The sequence below is a fragment of the Balaenoptera musculus genome, chromosome 15, assembly GCF_009873245.2.
Source record: "Balaenoptera musculus isolate JJ_BM4_2016_0621 chromosome 15, mBalMus1.pri.v3, whole genome shotgun sequence".
In the NCBI taxonomy this organism is placed as follows: Eukaryota; Metazoa; Chordata; class Mammalia; order Artiodactyla; family Balaenopteridae; genus Balaenoptera; species Balaenoptera musculus.
In genome coordinates, this window is record NC_045799.1 from 27373774 (window position 1) to 27393803 (window position 20030).

The window sequence follows — 20030 nt, forward strand, 5'->3', positions numbered from 1 at the left end:
CTGCCCTAAGACTCCCTGAGCCCACAGCTGCCTTGGGACATGGCTCTGTCCACCAGAGGGCCCTGGACCCAACCCTGCACACCAGTGCACTAGCACTAACCCTAGGACCCCAAGAGCCCTGCAGCCAGAGACCCTGGGATCCTGCTCTGCTCACCAGTGGGTGGGCACTAACCCTAGGACCCCAGCCCTGGGACTCCCAGATCCTGTAGACAACAAAACGTTTTTAGTTTTTGTTGTGTTTCCACATAGGTAAAAGGAAAATTTTGGAATTTCAAAGCAGTGATTTATTAGATGATAATGCGTTTCCAGAGATTAATAATATAGCTAAAGATAGCTAATAAGAGTACCATAGAATTACTGAGAACAACCTGAGTTAATCTCTGAAAATGAACACATTTATACCTTAAGGTTCTATCTTAAAAAATTCTAAAAACGTAAGGATCCATAAGCACACCTTTCATTAGCCGCCAGAATGATATTATTGTGTGTTGTGTAGATTCCAGAAAATTTCACACTTGTGAGAAAGTGAGAAAAAATGGCAAATAATGTCTTATTATTATAACGAAAATAGTTTTGACTTAATGGACCATCTGTAAGAGGACTTCCTGAGAACCTCTAGATAGACTAACAGGCAAACACAGGGGTCAGCCAGAAGTGTTTATTGATGGAGTTTGAGAATCCACTGTGGTCAGACTCAGCGTAGCTTCACCTGCCTTCTGATGACTTTAGGTTTCAAAGAACTTAAACTTTCCATGGAATGCTTTTTGGCTGGTACTTGGGCTTCACACAGCACATTTTGTTATTTGTGCAGTAAACATAGACCCTTTCCTTCTTGAAACATTTCTGGCGGCATTTGCCATGAAGATTCCAGCATCTTAGGGTGCTACCTGAAAAGAAAGAAGAACAGAGACAATGTCAGTCCTAAGAAGAGGTAGATTCTGGATTTGAATTGTCTGTAAAAGGATTAAAACAGATGTGATAGAGGGTGCTCAGTTTCCTTTGACTCTGACCCTGGTCCTCTCTTTTTTTCCCTTCTTCTCCCTTTCAAAAAATTGTGGTAAAATACAAATAACATAAAGTTTATCAGTTTAAGTATTTTAAAGTGTACAGTCCAGGGGCATTAATTACACTCACAGTGTTGTGCAACCATCATCACCGTCTAGTTCCAGAACTTTTTAATCATCCCAAACAGAAACCCTGCACCCATTAAGCATTTTCATTTCTCCTCTCCTCATCCCTGAGCAACCACCAATATGCCCTCCTCGCTACAGACTTGCCTATTCTAGATATTTTATGCCAATGGAATCATATAATGTGCAGCATTTTGTGCCTGGCTTCTTTTTACTTAGCATAATATTTTCAGCATTCATCTGTATTGTTTTTTTAAATTAAAAAAATTGAAGTATAGTTGATTTCCAATATTGTGTTAGTTTCAGGTGTACAGCACAGTGTTATAATATATATTCTTTTCAGATTCTTTTCCCTTATAGATTATTACAAAATATTGAGTATAGTTCCCTGTGCTATACAGTAGGTCCTTGTTGGTTATCTATTTTATATATAGTAGAGTATATATGTTATTCCCAACCTCCTAATTTATCTCTCCCCCACTCCCCTTTCCCCTTTGGTAACCATAAGTTTGTTTTGGAAGTCTGTGAGTCTGTTTCTGTTTTGTAAATAAGTTCATTTGTATCATATTTTAGATTCCACATATAAGTGATATTATATGATATTTGTCTTTCCCTATATGGCTTCACTTAGTATGATAATCTCCAGGTCCATCCATGTTGCTGCAAATGGAATTATTTCATTCTTTTTTATGGCTTAGTAATATTTCATTGTGTATATATATAGATACACACACACACACTATACATATCTATATACTTGGCTAAAATTCCATCAATTTCTTCATATCCTTATTTTTGTTTTGTTTTGTCTTTGCCAAGGCCTATCATCAAGAAGGTGGCTGTACTTATGTTTTTTTAAATTGCGGTAAAATACACATGACATAAAATTTATGTTAACTATCTTAAAGTGTACAGTTCCATGGTATTAAATATGTTCATATTGTTGTGCAACCATCACCACCATCCATTCCCATAACTCTTTTCATCTTGTAAAACTGAAACTCTATTCCCATTAAGCAATAACTCCTCATTCTCCCCTCCTCCTAGCCCCTGGCAACAACCATTCATACTGTTTTTGATACCTTTCCTGCCCCAGAATCCTGACTAACCGACAAACTCAAGACTTGCAAAAACAGCTCTCAAAAGAACTGCTCTGACAGCTTTGGGGATGGGATTGCACCAATGGCCTCAACCAAGAGGCACAAAAATCTGGAACAGTGTCTAATTATTCCAAACACAAGTTTTGCAGCAGTTAAAGATGAAATCTGCTACTTGACCCAAACAAGAACATGCACCCCTCTCTTCTCTTTATTCTATAAAAACTCCAAGCCTGCCCTGACTTGGGTCTTCAGCTGCTCCCTGATGTCCATCAGCTGAATAAAGTCTGAAACCTCTATTTGTGTCAGTGAAACTACTTTCTTTAGGCAATTTGGTGCTGTGACTATTCTTTATTTCATTAATTTTTTATTTATTATTTCCTTCTTTCTGTTGTAGGTTTAGACCAAGTTTATTTTGTGATTAGGAATAAGTTTTCTTTGAGATTATTTTTTGACCAGTATGGGGGAGACTGGGGAAAATTCGTGTTTTAGAGGAAAACTTGGCTCAAATAGGGAAGTTTTGCTCCCCAAGGGATGTTTGTCAATGAAATGTCTGGAGACGTTTTTAGTTGTCACAACTGGTGTGGGGTGCTACTGGCAATTAGTGAGGCCAAAGATTCTGCTAAATATCTTACAATGCACAGGACAGCCACAATAAAGAACTGTCTAGCCCAAAATGCCAACAGTGCCAAAATGTCAATAGTTGCCAATAGTGTCGGAAGTCCCTGGTCTAGACAGATCACAGACTTCAGAGTTATCTGATTCTGATTATGTGGGAGTTTTACATCTCTATGAGCTCTTGATTAATGATAGTAATGCAAAAATAATTATTTCCTATATATTCAAGTAAGTTCTGTTCCACAGGTATTCAATTGACTCCCTCCCTTCCCCTGCCCCATGGGGGAAAAAAGAACCAGTTTCTGTCTTGTAAATTCATTTCAAGATTCCCTTACTCCATTAATACCTTTATGCTTTTTAAAATTTTTCTAAAAAATATTTTATTAGAGTATAGTTGAGTTACAATGTTGTGTTAGTTTCAGGTGTACAGTAAAGTGATTCAGTTATACCTATACATATATTCATTCTTTTTCAGATTCTTTTCTCATATGGGTTATCATAGAATACTGAGTAGAGTTCCCTGTGCTATACAGTAGGTCCTTGTTGGTTATCTATCATATATAGTGGCGTGTGTATACCTTTATGCTTTAAACCAGTTACAAAATCTGCCTTGTTCTCTCATTATGAGTTAAATAAAATCTTTAACATGTGTTCATTTTTATATCCTTATGAGAATCATTAATTTACTTTAAAAAATTATCTTTTTCAACTTCTCTGAACCTTGAGCAAACTGCCATCACAAGCACCAGATCCTGAAAAAATAAACTGAGAGAAATCTGGGGTTTTACTTCAGTCAGATGGATTATGGAGACACTAAGATGGCTATGGGGTATTTCTCAACTGCCTGAAATGAAGCTTGGTAAAAAATTTGACCCATCACAGTCTTTAAGTTTCTTTAAAACTTAAAAGCTATTCTAAGACAATATTGGTATGGAAGTTTTAATTTGATAGTGAGGATTGCTCCAGGAACTGTCCCACTTATTGAAACCCCCAAAGCCTGGATTTGAAAGCTGGCTCCACCACATGTAAACTGGGAGATCTTGAGCAAGTTACTTCCCTTCACAGAGCTTCATTTTTCTCTTTTGAAAACAAAAGACATAATAGCACCTATTTTAGAGAGTTGTATGTAGTAAATAAGATAACATAAAATCCACTAGCATTAAAAATTTCAGAAGTGCAATGACAGATATAATTAGGAATTAAAGAAAATTCTTTTCAGAAAAAAGTCTAATCTGAAAGGGATACAAAAGCAAATAATCTCAATGGATAATATTTTAAGAGAAATAGAAGAGAAAAAATGTAAAAATTAAAAAAAAGAAATGGGATTTCTTCTTCAGGCTGTGATGGAGTGACAGGAGCCATATTGATTTTCCTGCTTTAAACAACAAGATAATTGGACCAAATGTATATGAAACAATGATTTTCAAACATCATCCTGGAGAGAAGGGAAACAAACAAGATGAGCCCTCTAGTTGCACCAGTTTACGGACTAGAAGCAGTTTCTGGGCTGTAGTGCAGGAAGAGGAATCCAAACAAAGCCTGGTGATCTTACTGAATGGAGGATGTAGAAATTGAGGTTCAAGGAGTTCAAGGAGGTCAAGTCAGCTAGAATCTGTGGGTCCCAGAATCAAAGAAGAGGGGGCTATACACAGACACACAGAGAGAAACACACACACAGAGGGGGCATACTACAGAGCTCTGCAGAGCACTCCTCTAGTCTTTAGGTATTATCTGTGCAAGTGTAAGAGGAAACTACCAAAGGCCTAGGAAAGAACCACCAAAAAGAAGTAGGCAAAACAATTCCCAGTGATCACACAGGGCTGGGAATATCTTGTGTCCCCACCTGCCTGAGTGGAAAGACCTTGTAAAATCTGCAGCATGGTGGGGCTAAATTAGCCCTAGATTAAAGGATGTCCCATACCCATCCTAAAAAGATTAAATGTCAGTCTTGAAAGGATTCATCTGATTCCAACTAACTTACTGCGTACCAGAACAAAAACCAATACTCTTTAAAGGAAAAAAAAAATCCAGTAACCAAAAGTATAAAATCTACAGTGCAAAGAATCCAAATAATTTTCCAGGCATTAAAAAAAAAAAAAAAAAAAAAGCAGGAAAGTATGAACCACAACCAGGATAAAATCAATCAACAGACCCAGAAATGACAAAGATTATGGAACTAGCAGACAAGAATGATGAAACGACTATTATAAATACACTCCATAGCTCAAGAAGATTGAGGAAAACATGAACATTATGAGGAGAGAAATAAAGATGTAAAAAATTCACATGAAAATATTTGACAGATATATACTACTCTATGTAAACTAGATAAACAACAAGAACCTACTGTATAGCACAGGGACTTATATTCAATATCTTGTAATAAACTATAATGGAAATAATCTGAAAAGTTACATATATAGTCATATATATAAAACTGAATCACTTTGCTGTACACCTGAAGCATTGCAAATCAACTATACTTCAATAAAAAATATTGGAAAAAAAAGAAGAAAAATTTTCTAGTTTATCCAATGGTAAATTTGTTCAACTGAAAGCTATAAGTAGTAAAAATCAGACAAACAAAACTGAAATAAACCCCTAAATGATTAAGAAAATTTGAGATGAAACATTAAATATTAAATGAAAAACATACTTAGTGATGTTAACAATAGACACTGCAGAAGTAAAGATAAATGAACTTGAAGACATAGCAACAGAAACTATCCAAAAGGAAGTAGAGAGAAAAAATATTGGGAAAAAAAACCCCCAAAACAGAACATCAGTGACCCATGGGACAATAACAAGCAGTATAACTTACATACAATCAGATTACCAAAAGGAGAGGAAGGGGGAGGGACATAAACTTTTTTTTTAATTTTTAAATTTTATTTTAGTTTTTTATACAGCAGGTTCTTATTAGTCATCAATATTATACACATCAGTGTATACATGTCAATCCCAATCGCCCAATTCATCACACCACCACTCCTAGCCCCCCGCCGCTTTCCCCGCTTGGTGTGCATACATTTGTACTCTACATCTGTGTCTCAATTTCTGCCCTGCAAACCGGTTCATCTGTACCATTTTTCTAGGTTCCACATATATGAGTTAATATACGATATTTGTTTTTTTGTTTCTGACTTCACTCTGTATGACAGTCTAGATCCATCCACGTCTCTGCAAATGACCCAATTTCATTCCTTTTTATGGCTGAGTAATATTCCATTGTATATATGTACCACAACTTCTTTATCCATTTGTCTGTTGATTGGTATTTAGGTTGCTTCCATGTCCTGGCTATTGTAAATAGTGCTGTAATGAACATTGGGGTGCATGTGTCTTTTTGAATTATGGTTTTCTCTGGGTATATGCCCAGTAGTGGAATTGCTGGGTCATATGGTAATTCTACTTTTAGTTTTTTAAGGAACCTCCATACTGTTCTCCATAGTGGCTGTATCAATTTACATTCCCACCAACAGTGCAAGAGGGTTCCCTTTTCTCCACACCCTCTCCAGCATTTGTTGTTTGTAGATTTTCTGATGACGCCCATTCTAACTGGTGTGAGGTGGTACCTCATTGTAGTTTTGATTTGCATTTCTCTAATAATTAGTGATGTTGAGCAGCTTTTCATGTGCTTCTTGGCCATCTGTATGTCTTCTTTGGAGAAATGTCTATTTAGGTCTTCTGCCCATTTTTGGATTGGGTTGTTTGTTTTTTTAATAGTGAGTTGCATGAGCTGTTTATATATTTTGGAGATTAATCCTTTGTCCCTTGATTTGTTTGCAAATATTTTCTCTCATTCTGAGGCAGGAACAGTTTTTAAAGAAATACTGGTTGAAAAGTTTCAAGTTTGATGAAAATTATAAACCCATAGAATCCAGAACCTCAGTGAACCCCAAGCAGAATAAAATCTAAAGAAAGCTATGCAAAGCCATAACATAATCAAATTTTTGAAAATCACGTTAAAAATCTTAAAACTAGCTAGAGGAAAAGACACATTAAGTACATGGGGAAAACGGTAAAAATAATAGAAGACGTCTTATCAGAAACCATACACGAGAAGACAGTAGAAAGGTATCTTTAAAACAACAAAAGGAAAAAAGACAATCCAGAATTCTTTACACAGCAAAAATCCTCCCCAAATGGAGAAATAGACTTCTTCAGATTTTTAAAAACTAAGAAGATTTGAGGAGTAATGTCAGTAACATTACTACTCTCCTCCTACAGAAACACCAATTTGGCAACCATCCAAACATGAAGATGTAAAACTTAGAGCAACCGTTTAAAAAAAAGAGGTATAGCTATTAAGGCAATACTAGATACAATCTGGAATCATAAAAAGACTCAAGTAATCTGAAAGAGGGGACGCAAAGAAGATAAAGTGAACAAAAAGGATAGGCAGATAGAAAACAAATAGAAAGATGGTAGGTTAAATGCAACCATATTGATAATTATATTAAGCATAAATGGTCTGAACATCTCAATTAAAAGGCAGAAATTGTCAGATTGGATGAAAAAGCAAGACCTAATCACATGTTGTCTATAAGAAATTCATTCTAAATGTAGAGACATAGCTATGTTAAAAGTAAAAGGATAGGGCTTCCCTGGTGGCACAGTGGTTGAGAATCTGCCTGCCAATGCAGGGGACACGGGTTTGAGCCCTGGTCTGGGAAGATCCCACATGCCGCAGAGCAAATGGGCCCGTGAGCCACAACTACTGAGCCTGCGCGTCTGGAGCCTGTGCTCCGCAACAAGAGGCCGCGACAGTGAGAGGCCCGTGCACCACGATGAAGAGTGGCCCCGGCTTGCCGCAACTAGAGAAAGCCCTCGCAAAGAAACGAAGACCCAACACACCCAAAAATAAATAAATAAATTAATTAATTAAAAAAAAAAAGTAAAAGGATAAAAAAAATACCATGAAATCACTAATCAAAGGAAAGCTGGAGTATTATTAACATATTAGCTATGCTAATATTTAAAAAGTAGATTTCAGAACCAACTAAATTACTAAGTATAAACAGGTCATTTCATGATGACAGTCTCAATTTATCAAAAAGACATATTAATCCTAAATCAAATACACCAAAAAAACAGAGCTTGAAAATACATGAAACAAAAAGCTGAAAGAACTGAAAGGAGAAATAGACAAATTCACAATTATAATTTCAGATTTCAACATTCCTCTCTCAACAATTGATAGAACAAGTTAATAGAAGATATAGAATATATCAACTAACTTGACTTAATAGATATTTACAGAACACTCCAAGTGCTCACAGAATATTCACCAAGATATACCATATTCTGGGTAATACAGGATCTCAATAAAAATGGAAGGATTGAAGTCTTACAAAGGTGTATGTCTGTCCACAATAGAGTTAAACTAAAAATCAATAATAGATATGCACCTGGAAAATCCCTAAATACTAGGAAATTGAACAATGTACTGGTAAATAGCTAATGGTTGAAAGAGAAATCAGAAGAGAAATTTGAGAAGTTTGAATTGACTAAAATTAAAAGTACAATACATAAAAATATTTGTGGAACCAAGATAAAGTAGTAATTAGAGGGAGATTTATACTTTAAAAAGCGTATTTTAGATAGAATGGTCTTAAATCAATGATCAATGCTTATATCTTAAGAAGTGAGAAAAATAAGAGCAAATTAAAGCTAAAGTAAGTGGAAGAAAAAAATCATTAAGATCGGAGCAACAGTAAATAAAATAAGAAACAGAAAAATAATAGATAAAACCAAAAGCTGGTTCTTTGAAAATATTTTTAAAAATTGCTAAATTTCTAGCCAGGCAGGCTGACCAGGAAGAAAACAAAAGAGAAGACATAAATTTTTATTATCAAGAATGAAAAACAGAGGAATTCCCTGGTGGTCCAGTGGTTAGGACTCTGCACTTCCTCTGCTGAGGGCCCGGGTTTGATCCTGGTCAGGGAAATAAGATCCCACAAGCCCTGCAGCACAGCACCCCACCCCCCGCCCCAAGAAAAAAAAAAGAAAGAGAGGAGGACCTCACTATAGATTCTATAGATATTACAATGATAATAAAGACATAATTAAAAAAATTTTATGACTATAAATTGAACAACTTACATAAAATAGACAAATTACTTGAAAAACACAAACTACTGAAGCTCGTATATGAAGAAATAGATAACTCTAAAACCTCTTAATTTTTGAAAGAAATTGAATATGTATATAAGTACCTTCCACAAAGAAAACTCTAGGCTCAGATGGCTTCACTGGGGAATTCTACCAAGTATTTAAGAAAGAAATAATATCAATTCTTTTCAAAGTCTTCCAGCATTACCTTGACACCCAAACCAAAGACATTCCAAGAAAATAAAACTACAGACTAATATCCCTTATAAACTTAGATGTAAAAATCCTTACAGACTAACATCCCACATAAACTAGATGTGAGAATCCTTAACAAAATATAAACTGAATCCAGAAATGTATAAAAAGGATAATACATCATAACAAGTGTGAATCATTCCAAGAATGTAAAGGTCAATTCAACATTTGAAAAATCAATCAATATAATTCACCACAGCACCCCACCCAATCATATGACCATTTCAATAGATGCAGAAAAAGCATTTGACAGAATTCATCATTCATTAATGATAAAAGAAAAACTCTAAACTGACTAGGAATAGAAGAAAATTTCCTCAACCTGATTACGGACATCTGTGAAAATCCTGCAGATACTATCATACTTATTGATGAAAGACAAACAGATTTTAAAGGGAGAAGTAAAACTGTTACTGTTTAAAGATGACATGATCATCTATGTATAAAATCCCCCCAAAAGCTATGAAACCTAATAAGTGAGTTTAGCAAGGTTGCAGGATATAAGATTAATACATAAAAATCAATTGTATTTCTGGATCATATGGTAATTATATTTTTAGTTTTCTGAGGAACCTCCATACTGTTCTCCATAGTGGCTGCACCAACTTACATTCCCACCAACAGTGTAGGAGTGTTCCCTTTTCTCCACACCCTCTCTAGTATTTATTATTTCTAGACTTTTTAATGATGGTCATTCTGACCAGTTTGAGGTGGTACCTCGTTAGAGTTTTGATTTGCATTTCTCTAATAATTAGTGATGTTGAGCATCTTTTCATGTGCCTACTGGCCATCTGTATGTCTTCTTTGGAGAAATGTCTGTTAAGGTCTTCTGCCCATTTTTTTATTGGGCATATACCTGGACAAAACTATAATTCAAAAAGATACATGCACCCCTATGTTCATAGCAGCACTATTCACAATAGCCAAAACATGGAAACAACCTAAATGTCCATCGACAGATGAATGGATAAAGAAAATGTGGTACATATGTACAGTGGAATACTACTCAGCCATAAAAAAGAATGAAATAACACCATTTGCATCAACATGGATACAACTAGAGATTATCATACTAAGTGAAGTAAGTCAGAAAAAGAAAGACAAATATCATATGATATCACTTATATGTGGAATCTAAAATATGGCACAAATTAACCTATCTACAAAACAGAAACAGACTCATAGACATAGAGAACAGACTTGTGGTTGCCAAGGGAGGGGGTGGTGGGGGAGAGATGGACTGGGAGTGTGGGATTAGTAGATGCAAACTATTATATACAGGATGGATAAACAACAAGGTCCTACTATATAGCACTGGGAACTATATTCAATATCCTGTGATAAACAATAATGGGAAAGAATATAAAAAAGAGAATGTCTGTATGTGTATAAATGAGTCACTTTGCTGTAGAGCAGAGATTGGCACAACATTGTAAATCAACTCTACTTCAATAAAAAAAAACTGTATTTCAATATACTAGCAACAAACAACTGAACTTTTAAAAACATCATTTACAACAGCTTAAAAATACATAACAGTGATGAATTTAACAAAATATATGTGTATTAGTTTCATATCGTACTGCTGCTGTAACAAAATTACCACAAACTTAGTGTCTTAAAACAACACTAATTTATTGTTTCACTGGGCTAAAGTCAAGGTGCCAGCAGGGCTGGTTCCTTCTGGAGACTCTTAGGGCAGAAGCTATTTTCTTCCCCTTTTCACCTTCTAATGACTACCTGTATTTCTTTGCTTGTAACCCCTTCCTTACATTACTACAACCCCTTGCTTCCATTTTCTTATCTTTTCCTCCACAATCTGATCTCCTGCTGCCCTCTTATTAGGTCTCTTGTGATTACATTGAGTCCACCCAGAAAACCCAAGATAATCTCCCCATCTCAAGACACCTGCAAAATCTCTTTTACCATATAAGGTAACATATTCATGGGTTCTGGGGATTAGGACTTGGATATCTCTGGGGAGTCATTATTCAGCCTACTACAATATGTAAAATATAAAAACCACAAAACATTTCAGAGAAAGAAAGGAAGACATAAAGAAATGGAGAGAGATACCATGTTCATGGATTCAAAGACTTAATTTTGATAAGATCTCAATCCTCCTTAAATTGATCAATGCAGTCTCAAGAATATTTCCAGCAGGCTATTTTGTAGAATTGAAAAGCTGATTCTAAAATTTATATGAAAATGCAATTGACCTAAAACAGATAAAACAATCTGGAAAAGAACAAAGTTGGAAGACTCACAGTACCTGATTTCAAGGTTTACTGCAAAGTCATAGTAACCAAGACAATGTAGTATTGGCATAAGAATAGACATGTAGATCAGTGGAATGGCAGAGAGAGTCCATAAACTAATCCCAACCTATATGGTCAACTGATTTTCAACAAAGGTGCCAAGGTAATTCAAAGGGGGAAAAGGAAATTCTTTTCATTAAATGATGCCGCACATCCATGTGTAAATAAATGAACCTCAACCCTTACCCCACACTGTACACAAAATGAATCATGGACCTAAAATGTAAGAGCTAAAACAATAGAACACCTGGAAGAAACCATAGGAGAAAATGTTTCTGACCTTGTGTCAAGCAAGATTTTTTTTAGATAAGATACAAAAACATGAGCCACAAAAGAAAAAATGAACACATTGGACTTCTTCAAAACTAAAAGTTCTTACCTTTCAAAAGACACTGTTAAGTAAATCAAAAGGCAATTTACAGTCTGGAAGAAAATATTTACAAAGCATACATCTTTTTAAAAATGTTTACCTAGAATATGTAGAACACACAACTCAACAAAAAACCTGATTAAAAGCGGGCACTACACCAACGAAGACATATACATGGCGAATAAGCACATCAAAATGTGTTTAATATGATTAGTCATTAAGTATTTTAGCCATCAGTAAAACAACAGTTAAAACTACATACCCACTAGAATGGCTAAAATTAAAAGACAGAAAATACCATGCATTGACAATGATGTGAAGCAACTGTAAATCTCTTATTGCTAATGGGAATGCAAAATAGTATAGCCACTTTGGAAAACAGTTTGCAGTTTTTTATAAAGCTTATCATAGCCTTATCATACAACCCAGCAACTCCACCCTTAGGCATTTACTCTAGAGAAATGAAGACTTCATTGGACCATTCATAGTAGCTCTATTTATAATAGCTAAAAACTGGAAACTGCTCAAATATCTAACAGCTAGTTAATTGATAAACAAATTGTGGTATGTATTCATACAATGGAATACTACTCAGAAACACAGGGTAACAAGATATCGATACATGAACAACATGGATGAATTGCAAAACCATTATGCTAAGTTAAAGAATCCAGGCACAAAAGCCTTCCTGTTGTTTAATTCTAAAAGGCCAAACTAAAGTGACACAATGTAGATTAGTCATAGCTGCTGTCTGGGGGACTGGGGAGGTGACTGCAAAGGGGCATGAGAGATCTTTTTGGGGTAATGGAAGTGTATTATACTACAACTGTGGTAGTGGTTACATGGATGTATACATTTGTTGAAACTCATGTTGTATAATTAAAATGTGGACATTTAGGGCTTCCCTGGTAGCACAGTGGTTAAGAATCCGCCTGCCAATGCAGGGGACACAGGTTCAAGCCCTGGTCCGGGAAGATCCCACATGCCGCAGAGCAACTAAGCCCGTGTGCCACAACTACCGAGCCTGAGCTCTAGAGCCCGCGAGCCACAACTACTGAAGCCCGCGTGCCTAGAGCCCGTGCTCCAACAAGAGAGGCCACCACAATGAGAAGCCCACGCACCACAACAGAGTGGCCCCTGCTCGCCGCAACTAGAAAAAGCGCGCGTGCAGCCAAAAATAAATAAATTAAATAAATAAATTTTAAAAAATGTGGACATTTAATCTTATGTAAATGATAACTCAGTAAAACTGGTGAAAAAGAAATGATCAGGAAAAAAATTCGATAGAAGGTGACAAATACTGAGGATAGGGAAAGGAGATTCAACAGAGACAAGGTGAGGCCTTGAGAAAGAAAATCAGAGCAAGATGTCAGAAAAAATACTACAAAGTATAATTCAAGAAAACCTTCTTCAAATAAAAGATGACTTGAAAATGCCGAAGAAGTACACAGTATATCTGAGAATATTGGTGCAGAAGAAAGAACATACAGAAGTAATATGGAATATTTTAGTACAAATCCTGAAGTCCTCACTTTGAATAGGAATTATCAATATGAATTCATTAAGTATTTCATATATATTCAATGTGTTGATTTTCTCACGTGCTCTGAAAAGATGTAGAAAGAAGGGCTAATTTAGTAGCATTAATATCTCTAGCATCTAGATCACAGTTTTTAAATACCATTTTCCTACTTAAAAAATAAGGGCTTTTTGAAGAAAAGGCTAATTCAAGGTCTGGTGCAGGAGTTGTACAAGATGAGCCCAGAATATCTTGTCACACCAGATAACCAGTTGTGTACCAGTGAAACTGCTTTTGTAAATTAATAAAAGGACGAAGTGCTAAGAAACCCTGTTTTCTCAGATCACACCTATCAGAAACTTTGCATTTGAAATCATATCGGCAAGGCTGGAATGTTACATTTTTCCCTGAGGAATCGAGTCTTTTTATACAGAAGAGCAACCTTTATTTCAGAGCCAGGGACAGAGTGTCAGAGAAAGAGTTTGGGGATATAAAATTCCACATTTCTCTTAATTTTGTACTTTCCATGGAAATGGGACCTAGAACAGATGTTAACCTCTTTACGCACCATCCTGTGGCCCTTGAAGTCTATCAAACTCTGCTTCATTTACATTTTATCTAAAACTCTGCTATTCTCCTTAATCCTATAGTAATCCTATTTGTTCCTTCATTTGGTGAGATGTTCCACAGTTCCTTTGGTGTGTATTTTCCTTTGCTTCAGTAAGTTAATATGTTTAACTTTGTCAGACTGCAGGTGTGTCCTTCGTGGTGTTTATAAGATGGACTTTATCACAAGGAAACTATCAAAGACTAACAGGGATATGTAAATAAGACTTAGGCTTCCACTGGCTGAGTTTCAGTAAGAATAAAGACTGCAGTGGGGACTTCCCTGGTGGCGCAGTGGTTAAGAATCTGCCTGCCAATGCAGGGGACACAGTTCGATCCCTGGTCTGGGAAGACAAATAAGCCCGTGCACCACAACTACTGAGCCTGCATGCCACAACTACTGAAGCCCATGTGCTTAGAGCCCGTGCTCCGCAACAAGAAAAGCCACTGCAATGAGAGGCCCACGAACCACAACAGAGTGGCCCCCGCTCGCCGCAACTAGAAAAAGCCCGCGTGCAGCAACAAAGACCCAAAGCAGCCAAAAATAAAATAAATGAAATAAAATAAATAAGTTGATAAAAAAAGACTGCAATGAATGAAAAGTCATCAAATATATTTAAATCTATGAGTTTATGATGATATTAAAAACTATTCTGTAACATTTGGTGGATGATAGGAAAAGAAATCATTATCTTGCAGATTCATATGTAAAGAAAAATCACCAAGCATTTATTCTGTCTTTCTTATATGAACTGTACTGCTGAGTAACCAAATAGTAGATGGTGAGGAGTGTCTTTATTATATTAGTATTCCAGCTAACTAGTGAAAATCACATAATAGAATATCACCGTTTTGCAATAGGCAAAGAATTAATGCATCTCAGCTTTGAGCATTAATTTGTCACTAAAAGAGAGATAACAAACATATTATTTGCCTTCTGATGAAAAAGGTAAATACCATCCCCCAACGTTTTGCCAAAAAGCATAGAACTTGAGCCTGATCAAACCTCTGGATCCAGTCACCAATTTGCAGGAAATACAGAGGTCCGAGGAACACGTTGAATTCACTTTGAATATGCAATTAGCAAAATCTGTACTGTGGGAAACTATGGGTCAAATGACCCAACAGATAAATTATAGAGACAAGAAAGGGATGAAGATATAACCAGTAAATTAAAAAACTAAAAATCTTAAGAAATGTTAGATTTTAAAAGCGGGCATGGCAAAAATAGGGTTTCTAAGGATGCAGCCCTAGCAATGAAACTATAAAGGTGCACAAATAGTTGATCGCTATAAAAGTTAGGATAGTACTTAATTTGGGGAAAGAGACAGTTGTGATGGGGCATAGGTAGAGTTTTGTTTTTTTTTTTAATTAATTTATTTATTTTTGGCTGTGTTGGGTCTTCGTTTCTGTGCGAGGGCTTTCTCTAGTTGTGGCAAGCCGGGGCCACTCTTCATCGTGGTGCGTGGGCCTCTCACTATCGCAGCCTCTCTTGTTGTGGAGCACAGGCTCCAGACGCACAGGCTCAGTAGTTGTGGCACACGGGCTTAGTTGCTCCGCGGCATGTGGGATCTTCCCAGACCAAGGCTCGAACCTGTGTCCCCTGCATTAGCAGGCAGATTCTCAACCACTGCGCCACCAGGGAAGCCCAGGTGGAGGGGTTTTTGAGGTGATTGTCAATGTCCTGTTTATTGACCTGGATGGTGTTACAAGGGTGTGTGCTTTATAACATTTCATTAAGCTGCACATTTGTTTTATGTGGTTTTCAGTGTCTGTAATTGCGTTGTATTTTACAAAAAAGGTAAGAAAAAAACCCCCCACCATTTAACAATGAAATCTCAATTTTTAATTCAAGAGTGTCAAGGTGAATTGTTGTTGAGAGTGAGAGGAAAGATGGTCTCACACATTTTGTTTCGGCCTCTCTGGAAGCTACTTAGCACATTTTCAGATTGTGCAGTCTTGACCAGCAATTTCCTTTCTAGATGTCTATCCTAGGGAAACACATGTGTAGACTGAGAAGCCTATACACTGGAGATACAATTATGAATAAGTTAGAGACAGATACCTGCCCTCAGAGAACTTCCAGTCTAGTTGGGGAAGGGAGACGAGAAACTACTATTCAAGAAATAGCTACGCAGATATTTGATTGACTAGAGTTAGGCTGAAAATTATAAAGGAAGAACTCTGGGTGCTATGAGGAGGTATAATGGAAAGGGGTGTGACATATCACACCTAAATCTAACCTCTGCTGGGCTCTTGGGCTTTATATATATGTCCCGAATTCCACAATGAACTAAAAATTTTGAAAATATTAAAGTTATACATACTTCATTCCCCTTTAACCATGAGGCCCTTTGGTTGCTGAAAAGCAGAAATGGGCAGAGTTTCTGGGCTTTGGGGTAATAGTAAACAACAGTTAGAATGACAAAGTCATTGCTCAGCTTAAATGAGATGCGTTGTTTTAGTTTATAGCAAGATAATACTTTTAAGAACCGAAATTTATCTAGAAAGGTCAGGGATTTCCAAATGTCAAAGAGCTCCTTTATATATTATTAGCTGAGCCTGGTGGATTCAGATAATACCACCTCACCATAAGCCATAGGAGGAAAAGGCTTGAGGGTCCGGCCAAAGAAACTTCCATATAATATCCTTTACCACCACCACACCCAATAGGAAGTAGAGGGAAATACTCTCCCTAGCGGAAACTGGGGTGCTTAAATCCACTTCCTGCAGCAGCAGCAGGAGGAGGCCTTAGAGCTCCACCAGAGCCCACATGCCTCTGCCAGCCAGGATGATGGTGGACCCACCAGCAAGCTAGAGACAGAGGCCTTCCTCCCCTCCCCCACTAAGGCCTGCTGGTCGACCTGAACACCTAGGAAGTAGAGATAAGTAATGTGAGAAAGGCAGGGGCAAGAGAATCTCTTGCTACAAACACCCAGATTGGTCTCGAGAAACTGCCGGAGAAGAGGGCATTTACTTTTTGCCCTCAGATCGTAGCCCAGGAAAATTGCTAACAGCATCGGCACAGCACATTATGGTGCCACCTGGAGGGGGATTTAGAAATGGCTGAGGGGGGCTTCCCTGGTGGCGCAGTGGTTGAGAATCTGCCTGCCAATGCAGGGGACACGGGTTCGAGCCCTGGTTTGGGAAGATCCCACATGCTGCGGAGCAACTAGGCCCGTGAGCCACAACTACTGAGCCTGTGCGTCTGGAGCCTGTGTTCCACGACAAGAGAGGCCGCGACAGTGAGAGGCCCGTGCACCGCGATGAAGAGTGGCCCCCACTTGCCGCAACTAGAGAAAGCCCTCACACAGAAACGAAGACCCAACACAGCCAAAAATAAATAAATAAATTAAAAAAAAAAAAAAAGAAATGGCTGAGGGAAGTGTCTGAGCTTCTCCCTCTCCTCTCCTGTGGCATAAAATAGACCCAAAAGGTCCCCAAGTTCCCTTGTGTCTCTAGTGAAGATAGGAAAACCAGTGATGAGCTGCGAGCCTGAGAGACCTGTCAGGAGTAGATCCCTATGCAGAAGGCAGTGGGAGGGGCTGTGTGCGAACAGCCTAAACCTAGGGATAAGATGGAAGATTTGGCTGAGATGAAGGGCTGAGTCAGTGGGGCTCTCGACAGGACCAAGAGGTTTCATCAGTCACGGGATCACACACCATGAGGAACATAGTGCTAGAAGTCAGTGAAGGTCCAGCACTGAGCCCTACCTCCTCATGCTCCTGCCCCAGGATCTTTGCACTTCATGTTCCCTCCAGCTTGAATGTTCTTCTCCACAAATTCACATGGATCACCCCTTATTCTCCCTCAGGTCACAGTGACCCATTCCATGAGCACCTCTTTAAAACAGCAAATCCACATCCCCCTGGTACTTGCTCTCCCCTTTCCCACCTATTCTGCTCATTATACTCACCACCTGACATTTTGTATGTTTCAGTTATTTAAAAAATTTTTTCTGGGCTTCCCTGGTGGCGCAGTGGGTGAGAATCTGCCTGCTAATGCAGGGGACACGGGTTCGAGCCCTGGTCTGGGAAGATCCCACATGCCACGGAGCAACTAGGCCCGTGAGCCACAACTACTGAGCCTGCACGTCTGGAGCCTGTGCTCCGCAACAAGAGAGGCCGCGATAGTGAGAGGCCCGCGCACTGCGATGAAGAGTGGCCCCCGCTTGCCGCAACTAGAGAAAGCCCTCACACAGAAACGAAGACCCAACACAGCCAAAAATAAATAAATAAATAAATAAATAGATTAATTAAAAAAATTTTTTTTTTCTGTTTCTCTCAATAGAATGTAAACTCCGAGAGGCTGAAGACTTTGCTTACCTGTTTTGTTCTGATATGTTCACTGTGCTACCTCCTGCACCTATCAGAGTGCCTAGAACATGAAATCCATTCAATCATGTTTACTGAATGAACCAATAAATTAAATCATGGCATATCAAGTTACCTTCTTCTAAACCCAGGTGCTATCCTGGGAAGGAGACGGGGAGCAGAAGGAGAAATGCTCAAAGACTGAATATTTATTCAAAAGAGACTGAATTAACTTGAAGCTGTTTTAAACCAGGACTGATGAATAGTTATTTAACTGCTGAGTTTAGGCACAGTCCCTAAGTGCCCTCCACCACCCCTCCCCCCAAACTGTCCCATCAGCCGGATGGAAGTTCCTGGGAAAATTTAGATGAGTTATATAAAATGAAGAAGTTACACTTTTTTTTGCATACCAAAATTTTAGTGTGTTCAATGTTGTTCCCTCAAACTCATATTACTGTACACACGCCTTTGTTGCAGCAGATGGAGAAATGAGGAAATTGCAATTCTGAGCCGCTGAGCTGCTTGCTGGAGGTCACAGAGTTAGAAAATGGTTGAGCAGTTTCTAACCTGGGTTCTAAGGCTTTCCTCTCTTATCCCCAGCTGAGTGGTGTTTCAGGCATTTGCCACAGGCAGATACAAGGGCTGAGGTGAGGAAATACACACCTTCCGACCCTGTGGACAGGTGAGCTGAAAGTCTTGGCTGGGTAGAAATTTCTGCCAGGTGAGCAAGAGGGGCCAGATAGGTATGCTAGAGTTGGTGGAATGGGCAAGTTTGACCATGGCCCTCCTCTGCTTCAGCCTTCCATGGCTCCCCCACCTGGCATTCAATGCTCATCAAGACCCGGACCCTGAGTGCTTCGTCAGCCTTACCCCTTGCCACACCCTTAACCCACCCCTCCATTCTGTGCCAGCTTCCTGAAGGCACGGTGCTCTCTCCCACATCCGGACCTTTGCATTAGAGGATTTCTGCCCAGGACACCCTTCCTACTTCCACCTCTTCTCCTTCCCCTTCTAATTTCTAACCACTTTTCAGGACTCAAGAGTATCCCTCCGGGAGGACTCTCTTGGCTCTCAGCCTGGGCTGGTCCCTCCCATGTGCACCCCAGGACCCTAGATCCCCTCTATCACAGCTCACGGCACTCTGGGTTGTAAATGCTATTTCATCCCCCCCGCCCGTGGGATTCCGTGACCAGGTCTCACTCTCCACACTCCCCACACCCTCCCCCTCCCCTGAAGAGGTCCAGGTTACCTGGAGTGAGCTGGAACAAGAGCAGCAGTGCGGCCAGAGTCAGCAAAAGGAGCTTCATGGCTGGAAGTGGCCAAGTGAAGCTGCAAGTCCGATGCGATGGCAAAGCTAACGGGGGAGAGCTCTGGCCTCTCTGGCTCCCGTTCCCTTGGTCCAACCGGAAGAGATGTCAGCCGCACGTGCCCTCAGCCGCCCGTGGGTACAGCCCCCGCGCCCCCTGAGCCCCCCAGAGTGCAGCCACACGCCCTGAGCTGGCACGCTTTCTTTTCTTCTTTAAGGTCAAGCAACAAGGTCCGACCTCCAACCAAGGGACCACAAGGGGGCGCCAAGTACACGGAGTCCGGAAGGTCCGGAAAAACTTCACCGAGAAGACGGCACTGAAGCGCGCTTTGAGGAATAAATACCAAAACGCCAGGCAGATGAGCCTAAATGGTGTTCCAGGCA

General features: G+C 38.9%; 1 protein-coding gene across 1 annotated transcript; it reads right to left on the reverse strand.

Moving 5' to 3' along the window:
• Nucleotides 1–741: 741 nt before the first annotated feature.
• On the reverse strand, nucleotides 742–19710 carry DEFB123 (defensin beta 123). Its single transcript, XM_036827295.1, has 2 exons — nucleotides 19590–19710; nucleotides 742–887 (listed from the first exon to the last, which is right to left on the reverse strand). Exons 1-2 carry the CDS (start codon nucleotides 19645–19647, stop codon nucleotides 742–744), a joined length of 204 nt encoding a protein of 67 aa, XP_036683190.1. The 5' UTR covers nucleotides 19648–19710.
• Between the last annotated feature and the right edge of the window lie 320 nt (nucleotides 19711–20030).

Coding starts and splice junctions, on each gene's coding strand:
- DEFB123 (XM_036827295.1), bottom strand. CDS start 19,647: ATGAAGCTCCTTTTGCTGACTCTGGCCGCACTGCTGCTCTTGTTCCAG. Junction 888..19,589: donor CTTGTTCCAGCTCACTCCAG/GTAACCTGGACC, acceptor CTTTCTTTTCAG/GTAGCACCCTAAGATGCTGG.